Below are 14,673 nucleotides of genomic sequence, written 5' to 3' on the forward strand. Positions count from 1 at the left end.
GCCTTACCTTCTTCTTAGGTGTCTAGCTCTGGCTCCTGCTCTTTCTTTTTTCTCTTCCACACAGAGGCTGGTCCTGATGAACATGCCAGTAGCTGAGGACATGACGGTACACTTCACCTCCACGCTTATGGCTCTGATCCGGACAGCTCTGGACATTAAAATTGCCAAAGGTAAGCTTCGGAAGGGAGGTGGGAAGGAGGAATTCTAGAACAACTCATGCAGGTGGCACAGGACGGAGATATTTGAACTATCATCCATCCGGCTAAGGACACAACAATGCAGTCATCTGAACATCAAGTATCTGACTCAATAACTAATATTTGCCATTTCCTTCTGGTACAGAGAATGGTTTGATCATCTCTGGGGCTGCTTTCAGAGTTAAAAGTATATGTTGTTTAGTGTCTGGCTTATAATATGTATTCTAGAAATATTTATTGACCAAAGGTTAATTTTATCCTCCTTTTCCACGTATGGCTTATTTTCTCTGAAGTCTTGAGAGGCGTCTGTAGCAGAAGGTGCTACCATAGAGGCCCTGGTAGTATTTTATTCCTCTTGATTTCTAATCACTGATTTAGGAGAGAACAGGTTTACTACTACTTCCAGTTGGACCTTTGGCCTTTCTGTTCTTGCCCGATCTAAATCCTTGTAAAATGAGGTCACTCAGACTGTGGAGTTTGGGTTGCTGGAAGGATTGATGTATGGATAAGAAGGCTGAGGAATGTACTTGCGGCTATTTTAATTTTCTCCTCTGGTATACTGAGCACCTGGGAGGCTTTCAGAATGAATGAGGAAGCTGCTGTTAGTCTCAGGGCCTCAGATCTCTTGGCAGGATATCTCTGAGTCACTGAAAACGGGAGCCAAAATGTGTTCTGTTTCTTCAGCAGAAAGACCTGGTATTGCGAGACCCACCATCACTAAATGCCAAGATCTCCTCTTAGAATATGAGGTCCCCTGCTCATTCAGCTCCTACCCCCACCTCTTCCCTCAGTCCTTGTTATTTCTGGGTCTGTTCTGATCTATTTGCTAGTAATGGATCTTCTTCTAGGTGGTGCAGACAGGCAGCAGCTAGACTCGGAGCTACAAAAGGAGACCCTAGCCATCTGGCCCCACCTATCCCAGAAGATGCTGGATCTGCTTGTGCCCATGCCCAAAGGTTCGGGTCTTCTCCTGGATATCCTTGTCACTGTGGGCCCAGCATGTGAAGGCCACATCTTCTGGGGAAACCAAGAGCGATCGAAGAGATAAGGGAAGTTTGCCCTTTTATCGTTAAGTCCCTTTGGTCATTATTAATTGAAAATATGTTCTTTAAGATAGGTCACAGTGGTTGTGGATGAGACTTCCTGGGTATAGCTCTCTCCCTCTACATAATACTGCTCAGCAAAGCCTCCTGGGGGAAAGGATGTTGTCACTTAGCTGTAGAGATTTAGGATGGTAGGTGTGATGCTTACTCATGTATTGCCTATCCTCCGTATCATAACCATCACTAGGTGGGCATGCAAGCCCCCTGAGGACAGATCGAGGACCTATGCACTCTGTATCCTTAGAGCCTGGCACCATGGGGGCCCTCACCATAGGTTGGTTGAATGGGTAACTGACAGTGCACACCTGCTGCAGAGTGGGTAACAAATCTTAGAGGTTCCTCATCTCTCCCTTCATCTTCCCCCTCTTCACTGTCATGCCACATTTGTGTTTTTAGCCTCTGACCTGACTGTGGGCAAAATCTATGCAGCAATGATGATCATGGACTACTATAAGCAGAGTAAGGTGAAGAAGCAGAGGCAGCAGCTGGAGGAACAGGTGAAGGTCAATGCCAGCATGCTAAGCGGGTGGGCCGTGAGGAGTTCCAGGAGGGGATAGGCCTGTGCATTCCTGGGGCATAGTGCCCTGCAGGGACTTAGAAGCAGCAGTAATGGGTGCAGGCCCAAGAACTTGCTAGTGATGTGGAATTAGAAACCCAGTGGATCGAAGTTTAAAGTAGTCACACAAAGAGTAAGTTATATGCCTGTATTATCCATGTAAACTATTTTCCCCATAGCAAACTCCGTAGTCACTGGAATTTTCTTCTCCTTCCCTTTTTCTTTTTTAACCCAGAAAAATGCCCCCATGTTCCAGCGCATGGAGCCCTCATCTCTGCCTCAGGAGATTATTGCTAATGCCAAAGCCCTGCCTTACCTCCAGCAGGACCCCGTTTCAGGCCTGTGAGTAGCACCAAAACGTCTCTGGCATGGCTGCTTGCCATCTGTCACCCATGCCATTGTGCAGACCCCAAAACTCACTGCTCAGAAGGGCCTAAGAAAGAATACTCTGAGCTTGAGTGATCCTTTATCTGAAGTTGGATATTGTAAAATGATTTTCAGCAGGAGTAAGAAAAACAGACTAAGCATGCTTAGCACTGTGGTTAGCTTCAGACACCGATCATTGTGAATCAACAATAGAAGAAGGGAGTTTGACTTGTCTTTTAATCCACTTGGGTCTTAGTTGTAGTTCTGTTGTGAAGAATCATCATCTCCTATCTAATTCTTGGTTATCGCTTCCCCATGGATCTAGTGTCCCGCTGGAAGATAGAACCTCCCTCACGGGTGTCATGCTGACTGAGTGTAAGAGGGGAAGAGAACCAGCAGTTACTGCTTTCCCTGAGGTTGACACTTCTAGAGACACTATTTGCAGGATCTCACTTGATTCCCACTCCAGCAGCCTACTATACCCTGGAGGTATATATTAATATCACCTTACACATGAAGAAACTGGAGACTAAGTGAGGTTAACTACGTTGCCTAAAGTCATACGGCTAGTAGAATATGGAATTGGAATTTAAGTCAGTTATTTCTGACCCTAGAGTGTTTTCACTATACCATGTTTTCTTTAATGAACAAAAGGGGCCTTTATTCAGAAAGGGACCTTTTTCTATAATAGAAGTGGAAATAAAATCCAAATTAAGGAATTTTCTTATCCTTCTGAGTGATAAGCCTTAGCCTCAATTTATCTACTGTATAGCATATGTATCTTACTATATTTTGATCATCAGCAAGCATTTAGTGAGTATCCAAAGAACGTGAGTCTTTACTCGATGTAAGTGAGCTTTTGTGATTGGGTTTAACAAAGTCCCAGTTCTTATAAACCAGAAATCACTAAATTGCATAACTTAATTATCAGGGGAGTGATACTCAGGGCTTGAGAATGAGACCTCTGTTGGAGCCATTTGGAATTGCCCAGATCATTGATTGCTTTCTGCCTGTGGTGCTGGAGATCTGTTTTTGAAAAGCACTGTTTTCAGAGATAAAGTCCAACACCTTTGGAAGAGAAGAAAAGGACCAGAGTCAGACCAAGGCCAAAGCCATTGGTGTTGTTTGTTTACAATTTGATGTGATGAAGTGCAGGATGTGAATTCTCCTGTCCACAGAAAACAAGTCAGTGTTTATTTTCTGTCTTTGTAAGAGGAAGGGAAGGAAGTATGATCGGAACAGTGGGACTGCTCCACTGGAAGGGTTTACACTTTTTGGCCAGTCCTTAGCTTTGAAATGAGGGATACCAACCCCTTAATTGCAATCTCTGTTTTATCTACAGCAATTTGCTATGCAAATTAACCCCCACTATAGGATCACTTCGGCTTTTTTCCCCATATATTTATTGATCCATTTACTCATTGATTTTTACCAATATCTATTAAGAGCCAGTATGGCCCCAGAGCTGGCTCAGGCACTGAGGCTACAGCAGAGAACAAGTCCCCACCGAGACAAATCTGGAAGAAGAAATTACAAGAGCAATACAGGCAAACAGTGCTGAGGGGTGGGCTGTTGTGATGTCGTGGAAACAGCTCACCCAGTTTGAGGGTTTAGAGAGGCCTTCCTGAGGAAGTAACATTTGAGTGAGACTTGAGGACAAGCTCTTCAAGAGTGGTAAGAGAAAATATGGTGAGTTTAAGGAACCTAAAGGCTGTCATGATGGCTGGGGCATGGAGAGCTCAGGGGAGGTGTTAAGTTGTGGATTTGGAGAGATACACAGGGGCTAGTATTTTGGGGGCATTATAAGCAGGATAGATGTTGCATTTTGTCTTAGGATGGTGAGGTTTTATGCATCAGAATGATGTGATCAGTTGTGTGCTTTTTTAAATTCAGTAGAGACTAAATGGATTGGAGGGGAGCAGTTCTAGAGGCAGGAACACCATTTTGTAGGTTACTGCAGTTGTGTACATTATCAGTGATGGTAGCTTGGATGAGTGGGTTAGAGATGGAGACAGATGGTCAGACTTGAGATATTTAGTAGATAGACCAGACAGGATTTGGTGATTGATTTGCTACACGGACTAAAGGGGAAGGAGGAAGCAAAGGATTCTGGGTGAAGCCTTTGGGTGCATGTTAATACATTTCCTAAAATGGGACACTGGTGGAATAGCAGCCTGGTTCCTCAGAACCATCTGTGTTTCTGGAGCCATGCATTGCTCAGTAGAGGTTGATCTAGGGGTACAGTGGTGGACATAACAGATAGGGTCACTCCCTCAAATCTGATGGAAAACCAGACATTAAACAGAGGATTATTAGATAGAAGAAAAGTTGCATTTTCAGTTATTTAATTATAGTTCTGATAAGTGTTCTACACTCTTGGAGTAGCCTCTATTAAAATCTTGAGGCAGAAACAAGCCTAGCATATCCCATGAACTGAAAACGGCTGGCGTGTCTGGAATGCAGGGAGCAAATAGGAAAGTGGTACAAGAGGAGGCTGGTGAGGTAGGGATCGTGAGGGAGACAGTGTTCAGAATTCTGGACTTTATCCCCCAGCTTGATAAAGTTTTCAAAGTTCCACTTATTCAACTCTGTGAGACAGGTAAGTGTTTCCAAGGATCATCTCCCTCTGTTAAGGATTCTGTAATTACTCCCTGTAGGACAAAAAGGAACCCATTTCTTTCTTTCTGAGACATGATCTCACTCTGTTGCCCAGGTTGATCTTAAGCTCCTGAGCTCAAGCTGTCCTCCCACTTTGGCCTCCCTAGTGCTGAGAGGACAGGTGTGAGCCGTAGCGCAGAGCTGAGAACCCATTCTTATACTAGCTGTGCTCATGTTGTTCTCAGTGGTTCTCTGGCGATGCCACAGTGAGAAAGATGACAGACATTTAGGAAGGTCATTTAAATATCAGGTCACTCTCTAGCAGCTGTGAAAACTCAGCAAAAGCTCTCACTGTCAGAAGGGGACAGATTAGGTGATTCTCTGCTTTTCAGATCTTTCCCTTTAATATAAAAACCATACCTATGGATGTTTTTAAGTAATTGACAATCCTTGCTCATGCCCTGAGTTTTCCATGGGATGCAGAGTCATCAGCAATAGACTTAAAAGAGATGGTATCCCATCTCTTCCCTCCTAACTAACTCCACCACCAAGAGAGCTGCTGCCCAGCCACTGACCCCAGTTCCATTATCTGGAAGCTCACTCTGTGTTCTTGAGCAGGTCAGACGGTGGCTATCACCATACTGGTGGCAGTCAGCCAATAATTTGGCAACAGGCACCACATTCTCCAGAAAGCTTGGCTGCCTCTTGCTCTCCAAACCAGTCCAGTGCATCCCATCAGGTTAAGAGTGTCTGGAAGTACCAGACAGTGGTTTATTCTGTGCCAGTTCTCCATTCTTTTCACTTGGAGACCTCTAAACCCTGGGCGGACTTTATCCCTGTCCTCTTTTTTCACCACCACATCTGAAATCCTTCTCAGTACATGAACCAACAGACTTAGCGTATGGTACAGAGTACTCTTTCAATAAATGGTAACGGAATTGGACTGTTTAGTTTGGCCGGGGATATTGGCAAAATAAGACCATATTCTTACTGTGAGTAGGGAAATGTTTTAAAAAGACCATGGCTGCTTAATATTGAAACAAACTGTTCACTGTGTAAACTATTGTATTTTTTCCACCACATGGGGAAACTGAGCAGAAACAGGTTTACAATCTAGTGTTGGTCTTCCATATGGCTGAGTGGGACAAATGATGTCATTTGTTGCAGATATGCTAGTCCCCAGCAGAATAATGAATGGTTCCAAAGGCAGGATGCAGGTCGAAAACACCAGTCTGTCTTCTCCAGTGTTTTTTTTTTTTTTTAAGTTATCAGACTTACGAAAGCCAGTCAAGGCTAACAGGTATTGCCCTGCTGGGGTGGGAATTGCTAGTGGCAGCCGTGACATGACTGTCCCTCATTACCTCTGGATTGGACATTGTTTTTCAGGAGTGGCCGGACTGGATATCCTTCGATGAGTCCACTCTCTCCACAGGAGATATTCCAGTTGGCTTGTATGGACCCTGCTGATGATGGACAGTTCCAGGAACAGCAGTCTCTGGTGAATGCATGAGTTATATGACCTCGAAAATACTTCCTTGGTTTCCTGATCCCTCTCAGTAACTTTTATTACATAGTCATGATCCGTCAGGAAATCCTTTCTGGTAGTCCAGCCAATTGCCCTGGGGGTGTCCTGCCTCAGCCCTTTTCTAGCTCAGTTTCTTGTGTGGTCTGAAAATGTTCCCTCTTCCAGTTCTACAGTCTAAGCGGTCCCTTCCCTGCAGCAGGAACTTAAGACCTAAAGTCACATATAAAATCTCGCCTTTGATGGGGAGCTTGAAGATGCCTCACCAAAGAATGATTGACACTAACCATGCCTCTTAGTGTAGCTAGGTACTGCTTGTGGGACACACAACTGCCCCATGCCGTTCCTTAGTGATGCCCAGTGGCAGCATATGCCACAGTGACGAGCCATCTGCCAGGAGGTACAGAAGACTGTCCTACCTCTGCTCTGTGTGGGTTCAGGCACATTGTCCCTTTTGGTCACAATTCCACAAAGTCAAAGACATTCTTACAGGCCCCTAAAGTCACTTTCCTGACCCCAAAATAAGTTTATTAGCATAAGTGGTGAAATTCCTGAGACCTAGTGAGACAAGCTTAAAGACGAGAGGGAGATTGAAGTTTTGGCTTAGTTAATACAAAGCTAAAATATGGTTCCTAAGCATCATCGACTTTACCAGTATTGCTGGTTCAGGAGCCATTAGCTCAAGGTCCCCCACCCCAGCCTCAGCTTAGAATTGCAAAAGTCTGTACAGACAGCTTGTACTAAGTGAGTTCCATATCATTTAAATTGATTCATCCGTGGCTCTTCCCTCCTCACTGCTACTGTGCTGAATGAATAATGATGTATGAGGGAATGAGCACCCCCTCAGAGGGCGATAAACCCTCAGTAGCTCAACAACTGTGTGATTCTATCTCCTGCGAATGCTGAGACAGAGAATCCTGCATAGTGGTTTGGGGAAGACAGCTAGTCCACATACCCCCAGGGCTGAGCGACTGACTGCCTGAGGGTGTTCTTGATGAGGTGGGTAGGAACTCCTGGAGTCATCCCCTGCGATCCCCTGTGAGGAACTTAGCACCAAGACCTAGGGCTAATTGCTATAGATAGTTGGATTCTTAAAAGGGCCTCACAGCTTTTTGTCTGCCTGGTGATGTGTCTAGTGGGGAAAAAAATCGCAATAATGTGTCCTTTCTTTCACAGGGAGACTTTATGACATCATTTCTGCGGGTTCCCCAGGGCTGAGCCATAGTGCCAGGACTTTTTGGATATGTGTTCATCTCATTGTCAGTACTGGTGTCTGTAATTCAATTCAGGTGTCAGCCTGTGCTACACACTTACCACTGTGTGTACTTCTGCCCATCCCTCGGGGCCCCTGCTCCACGTCCACAGTCCCATGACTGTGTCTGTGCATATGGAGTGTGCGTCTCACACCGCCTCTGATACCTGTAGACTGCAGTGTTGTTACCGCATCTGTTTGGAGTCAGAACCGTGTGCTGTATAAAGCATGTACCACAAACACTATAACTCCCTTAAGTGCACATAGCACATGTCTTGGGAAAGTACCACTCCCATACACACGAGAAACCACTCAGCCAAATGGTCAGAGAGGCTAAGGAGGGGGGGGTCCCAGATACTCTTTCGTTTGGGCGATGCCTACATGTTTTTAGGGTGTCATTTGCTAAATATAAAATAGCTTTTTCTGGTATGATCTCCATCTGCCCAAGATGTTCTTAGCTCTCTTTGTTGGGTAGCCCATGTAAACATCTCCCATACAGCTCTTTATGCAATGACACCGCTATCTGTATAGAGCATGCACGACTGCCAAACTAACTGTCTTTAACCAGGAAATTAACAAGAACGACAGAACCTTAGAGATTTCCAATCCAACCTAATAACACTCCAGGCTGGCTCAATCCAAAACAATAGCCATTAGCCACAGGTGGATAGTGCAAACAAAATATAAACTCTCTGATTTTTATATCGATTGCATGTTGACATGCTAATATTTGGATATATTCAGCTAAATTAAATGTGACTAAATTTCACTTACCTTTTACAACGTGGTTACCCAGCTAGAGCTTCCTGCCTGGGACACAGAGCACGTATGTGCACACAAAAACACATATACATACAACTGAGGCCTAAAAGCTGCAAGTCTCTCTTTTGAAAGCCATTCTTGAGGCGGCTGAATTGTCCACTGGACATGAGATGCAATGAGATGGAACCAAGTCCCACGAGCATGGCTGTGTGTTTATTTCTAGGAGCCAGAGGTTAGTGAATTAAAAAGCGTGCAGCCCTCTAACCGTGGCATCTACCTTCCTTCGGATACCCAGGAGCATGCGGGATCTGGGAGGGCATCTTCTATGCCACGTCTGACTGTGGATCCCCAGGTAAAAAGCAACCACCTACCTTAATGCAGTGGCATCTGGGCTGTATTAGGTGGGTTATAGAATAATATCCGATACTTGCAGGTGAGCCCTTGACTTGCCCACACCCCTTCCCTCTAAATAAAACGTGGTTCATGGGCTTTCTCTAATAGAGCCTGCTCCTCCAGTGTTTTCAGTGACCCCCTAACCACAACAGCCCAGTCAACAAAATTGCATACTTCTCTCTGGATGGGCTAAACAGTCTCAAGATTCAACCAGCCATGCAAATAATATCTTCCGGATTTTCTGTGTACTTTCCCATCCTTTTTTCATTTCCTGACTCCTCCAGCACATATGCAGTTACTTACACACACAGGTCCGTGTCAGGACTGTCTGTCCTAACCAGTACAGGCCACGCCTCATTTCTTTGTCTGTTTTCCTGGCTGTTTCCTGTCTGTCTGTCTTACATCAGGTTTTGACAGAGACAAGAAGTTCTTGTGGGTTTGTTTTAGTATCTGTGGCAAATCAAAAGGCCAGAATTTAAAATGGGGCTAGGTGGATTGATGGCAGAGGGAGAGTGATACATTCTTAGCAGTTGTTAAATCACAAGCTCTCCTAGGCTTTAGGGCTGCAGGGCAGGGCCTTCTCTGGCAAGGGCATTAAAAAAAATAGCAGAGCCACGCTTCTTTCATGGGGTAGCCTTTTAGACAGTTGCCCTCACATGTTTCAAAGCAGCACAGTATTTGCTGCAGTCTGACTGTGCCCCATGGTAGAGGGCTCTGTGGGAGCTTGCACAGTGCCTGCCTGCAGTCTGCTTCGCTTTGCCGTGGTACACTCAGCTACAGGAAGAAAAGATCCTGGGCCATTTCCAGTGACTGTGTTAATGTAAGGCTACTTTCTTGAACAGTTCCCTCCAGCTAAGGTTTGAGCAAGAGAGATTCAAGGGATGTTACCATTTGCAGGGGTTACAATTTCCCATCCTCATAGTCTCAGTCCTGCTGCTTCTGTGCTTTTAGATTTTTTCAATCATTAATCCATACCTTGTGTTTCTCTGGGGGCTTCTATTTCCAGGTGGTGACAGACCCTAGCTCCATGAGACGTTCATTTTCCACTATTCGGGATAAGCGTTCAAATTCCTCGTGGTTGGAGGAATTTTCCATGGAGCGAAGCAGTGAAAATACCTACAAGTCCCGTCGCCGGAGTTACCACTCCTCCCTGCGGCTGTCAGCCCACCGTCTGAACTCTGATTCAGGTGAGGAGGTCTTCAGTGTCCAGCTCTCTTATCGGGCAGTGAGTTCCTGCCCTGATGGACTTACTCCGGTGAGGACTGTAAATAACCAGAAAAGAATTCAGACAGAGACAAGGGTAGAAGTGAGGGATTCTCCTTATCGAAGGGAATTCCTATATGTGACTTACATCATGAAACAGGCCAAAGCTCTCCTCCGTGTTTACCATAACGGCTGGTACAATCCCTTCCTTCTGGAGCAGGGCTATACAAATCATTACAATTGAGAGAGGTTTTCAAATAGTCTTCTGTAAAACCATTGGGGCTTTTTATTAGAGACCCACTGTGAGGACTGAGCTTTAACCACCAATTCCACTGCAACCCAAACAGTGCTACTTGGAATTATTGCCTGTGTTAGAGTTTCATTTAAGCATTTGTTGTTGTTGTTTTTAAAAAAGCAAATTATTAGTCTGGTTTAACCATTTTATTTTACTGGATAAAGGAATGAAAGTTGAAAAAGCAGTGACTTGTCCCATGTCGTAGGGCCATTAAGTGCCAGAATTGGGACTGGAACTGGGATTCTTTCATTTCAATCCTGGGCTTCTCACCCCAGCATTGTTAGTAGGTTATTACTTAGTTCATAGAAACTTCTTAATTCCCTTCTGCTGGCGCCACCTTCCCTGCCCAAAAGTTGCACAGCCATGTTTATGATATAGAGAATTCCTGAGCCATATTGTTGACCAAAATTCCATATTGTGTGTAGCATAAATAGCAGAATAGATTCTTTGACATATGTATCTCTAGTGGCACCTTGCAAACTTACCTGCTCACAAAATAGGTAATTTTCCAGCCTGTCTTTCTCATCATCTTTTGACATGCTTGGAGAAGCCAGGATTCTTTTAGGGGCCTTAGTTCAGGCTGCTACAACAAATTACCACAGACTGGGTGGCTTAAACAACACGTGTTTGTCATGGTTCTGGAGGCTGGCAAATCCAACACCAAGGTGCCAGAAGCTCCCTGCCTTCTTTCTGTTCTCACATGATGGAGAGCAGAGAGAAAGGAAGCAAGCACTTTCTGATCAGGGCACTAATCTCACCATGGGGGCCCCACCCTCATGACCTAATCACCTCCCAACACCATCCCATCAGGAATCAGTTAGGCTTCAAGATTTGAATTTGGAGGGGCCACAAACATGTGGTCCCTCTGAGGGTCCAACTCCAGGCTGTGATGTGATGCTGAGACAGAAGTCTCTTTATCATCATGGTCAGACTTATAACCAAGTGCTTTTGTCACCTCTCACAGGCCACAAGTCTGACACTCACCGCTCAGGGGGCAGGGAGAGGGGACGATCGAAAGAGCGAAAGCATCTTCTCTCTCCTGATGTCTCCCGCTGCAATTCAGAGGAGCGAGGGACCCAGGCTGACTGGGAGTCCCCAGAGCGCCGTCAATCCAGGTCACCCAGTGAGGGCAGGTCACAGACGCCCAACCGACAGGTGAGCACAGAGAGGAAGCCGGCCTACAGTAGGAGGACAGGGAAGAGAGTGGGCTGTATCATTAGGTGCAAATCATGGGCATTTAGCAACCACATTCAAGCACCCAGAAAGGCTGGAGTTTCACAGGAAACTATACCAATAGTACATCAGAGGTTAGCTGCTCAATGCTTGTGTACTCAGAGATGATCTGAATTCACAGGAAACCAGATTTCCCCACTCCCCCACCCCGCCCAAGAAATATGGTGTCTAGAGGTCACTTCAGAATCCAGAGATATAAATAGGTTGACAGATGTCTCAGCCAGATTTGGGAGGAGATGATGGTCCTGCAGCCAGAAAGCTTCCTTTGACCATCTTGTGATAATCAGTATTTGTGAGAATGGTGATTCAACCCTCAGCTCAGGATTCATAAGTCGGAGCAGTTCACCCTCATTTACCTAGCTTCCAGCAGCCCCGACAAGACCATGCCTTTTGCTGAACCAGCAGCCTGGTGCCTAAGGAATAACTAGTGGGGCTGTGTGAAAACATTCTTCCACTCTGTGTCACTCTTCACTACAGCCCTCTGTCTATTCATGGCACTTCGACCCCCTCAACAGAAATGATCAGTGGGGAAAAGGCAGGGCTGCTAATGCAGACCTTCAGCGACACAGCAGTTTTCACATTTTAGTTCAGAATTGAATTACCTACAAAGCTAACTAACTGGGACTGCACATTCCTGGGGCCTGAAGGATTCTGGTGAGACCCAGAAGTCTGCCTTTGAAAAGACCCCTCCTTAGGATTCTGAGCAGGAGGTTCATAGGTCACACCTACCTTAAGAAATGTTCTCCTGGAGGTTTAGGTTAGGGCAAGTGTGGCCTGAGCCAGCAGCTGAGTGTGCCACATACAGAAGCTGAGTTCAGCAAGCCACTGAAGACATGGGTAGGAATAAGGGTTTCCCAGACTGAGCAACTCCAGAGCGTCTGCTCACCTTCCACGGAGCTGTCTTTCAGCGTGCCCCTTGTTACACAGGCAGAGCCTCCTTAGTAGTCCCAGTGTGCTCTCCACAGGCCTGCCACTCCTAGCATCACCTGGAAGCTTGTTAGAGATGCAGCATCTCGGGCCTCACCCCAGATCATCTGAGTCTGCGTCTTCAGTTTAACCAGATCCCGGGGCTTTGTGTGCACATTCAAGTCTGAGATGTCCTCATCTAAATGCTCTTGACTCCTTAATCGCTTCAATCCCTGTGTCCCTGGGTGGATGTGAATACCACAGGGAGTTCCAGCTCAGGCCTCTCCCCCCCCCCCCCAGAATTCTCTAGAAGGAGGTAGGGACCTTAACAGGGATCATGCCAAGCCCAGTCTAACATGCCACGTCTCTCCTGCTGTACAGGGCACAGGTTCCCTAAGTGAGAGCTCCATCCCCTCTGTCTCTGACACCAGCACCCCAAGAAGAAGTCGTCGGCAGCTCCCGCCCGTCCCCCCAAAGCCCCGGCCCCTCCTTTCCTACAGCTCCCTGATTCGACATGCGGGCAGCATCTCTCCGCCTGCTGATGGAAGCCAGGAGGGCTCCCCACTAACCTCCCAAGCCCTGGAGAGCAACAGCGCTTGCCTGACCGAGTCTTCCAACTCCCCGCACCCCCAGCAGGGCCAACACATCTCCCCACAGCGCTACATCTCCGAGCCCTACTTGGCCCAGCATGAAGACTCCCACGCCTCAGACTGTGGCGAGGAGGAGACGCTCACTTTTGAAGCAGCTGTGGCTACTAGCCTGGGCCGTTCCAACACCATCGGCTCTGCCCCACCCCTGCGGCACAGCTGGCAGATGCCCAACGGGCACTATCGGCGGCGGAGGCGTGGGGGGCCTGGGCCAGGCATGATGTGTGGGGCTGTCAACAACCTGCTGAGTGACACGGAAGAAGATGACAAATGCTAGAGGCTGCTCCCCCCTCCGATGCATGCTCTTCTGTCACATGGAGAAAACCAAGACAGAATTGGGAAGCCAGTGCGGCCCGGGGGGGAGGAAGAGGGAAAAGGAAGATGGAAGGGACACCGTGCATTATCAGAGAAGAGGAAGTAAAGGACAATCGGAACACCAGTCAAACCCACCAAATTGCTTTATTCCCCTTTGCAAGATGGGCACTGCCATAGTTCTGCCTCTTTGCTGGGGAAAGAAAACACAGGAGCGTGGAGGGTTATTCCTGTGGAAGAAGGGACACGAGGATGGCTTTGCTTCCCTTTGCCCCTTCCCACTCTTCTAAAAGCCGTGGAGGGATTGAGCTGGCCTACGTCTACACTCAGTGCCCTGAGAAGCCCGGAAGACTTTCTGGCTCTTAACTGGGGAGTAGTGGAGACCATAGGAGACGACTCTCCTCCCTCGCCAGCTCTTACGCCTCACCCAGCACCACTGCCACCGGGGCAACGGCAGCAGCATCTCATGCATTGCCCTGTGGCTTGCTTCTGCCAGGGCGGCACAGGCTAAGTCAGGAACATCGGATGCCAGGGAGGGAGGAGAAAGCTGAAGCGAAAAGGGTCAGGGTGCTGAGGCAACAGCAGCAAGGGCTGGTCTGGGTGAGAAAAGCCACAGCCCGGCAGCCCCTACCATGAGGGAGACGGTCAGAGAAACAGAACTGGTGGTGCTGGGGGCATAGCACCCCATCCCTGAGGCCTGTCACCCACACAGCAGGTGCCGAGTGTTAGGACAGGTCAGGAAGTCCCTCAGGGTCCACAGGGTGCCTGAGGCTCTGGTAAGGGTGAAGGTAAAAGTATTGAACAACCGCTCTGGCATCAGTGCAAGTGGAGTTTGGTCCTAGCGCTGGATCCCATGCTGTTCCAGGCCTTGGCTCTTTAGATGCTGGGCAGCAGGGAACCCTGAGGGTGTGGGTAGAGTAGCAGAGGCCACCTAAGGGACTCGGAACAGAGTCTGTTTTCCAGCCGGTGTAGAAGCAATCAAATATGTGTGACAGTGCTACGGCCACACCAGCACATCCTGGCTGAGCGTCAGCCCGCACTCTGGTCCGTGAGGCAGCAAGGCCAGTGCTGTGCCAAGCCCAGTAAGGCCAAATGCAAAGGTCTAGCCTTTCCTGCCACTCCCCCGGGAGGGGAGAACACACATATCCAAGTAGGCTATCCGCCACTGGGTAGGGACTTCTGTAAAGATGGGAAAAGCTGATAGACTGAAATAAGCTTCTGTGAAAGTCAGGAATGACTGAGGACCTCCCCTGAGGGACCATTGGGACCACAGCTTCTGCAGCTGGTGTGGGGTTCAGGTCATTCTGTCAAGATGCTTTAAGGTGATT

At 47.4% G+C, this 14,673-nt stretch overlaps 1 protein-coding gene across 7 annotated transcripts in view; it reads left to right on the forward strand.

The window, feature by feature from the left end:
* CACNA1E (calcium voltage-gated channel subunit alpha1 E) overlaps positions 1-14,198 on the forward strand; it is a 496,128-nt gene extending 481,930 nt beyond the window's left edge. For 4 of the 7 annotated variants that reach the window (XM_017524464.2, XM_017524463.2, XM_017524467.2 and 1 more), the window contains 9 exons: positions 65-170; positions 1,046-1,153; positions 1,697-1,797; positions 2,092-2,198; positions 6,207-6,318; positions 8,580-8,708; positions 9,756-9,936; positions 11,212-11,402; positions 12,768-14,198. In XM_017524464.2, the coding sequence (XP_017379953.2) occupies positions 65-170; positions 1,046-1,153; positions 1,697-1,797; positions 2,092-2,198; positions 6,207-6,318; positions 8,580-8,708; positions 9,756-9,936; positions 11,212-11,402; positions 12,768-13,310 (1,578 nt within the window). In that variant the 3' untranslated portion in view covers positions 13,311-14,198. The remainder of the gene's footprint in view (positions 1-64; positions 171-1,045; positions 1,154-1,696; positions 1,798-2,091; positions 2,199-6,206; positions 6,319-8,579; positions 8,709-9,755; positions 9,937-11,211; positions 11,403-12,767) is intronic. The other 3 variants (XM_017524471.2, XM_017524474.2, XM_017524473.2) reach the window with 1 other exon arrangement.
* The last annotated feature ends 475 nt before the right edge of the window (positions 14,199-14,673 follow it).

This window comes from Cebus imitator, unplaced genomic scaffold (genome assembly GCF_001604975.1).
Source record: "Cebus imitator isolate Cc_AM_T3 unplaced genomic scaffold, Cebus_imitator-1.0 Scaffold33, whole genome shotgun sequence".
NCBI classification, from domain to species: Eukaryota; Metazoa; Chordata; class Mammalia; order Primates; family Cebidae; genus Cebus; species Cebus imitator.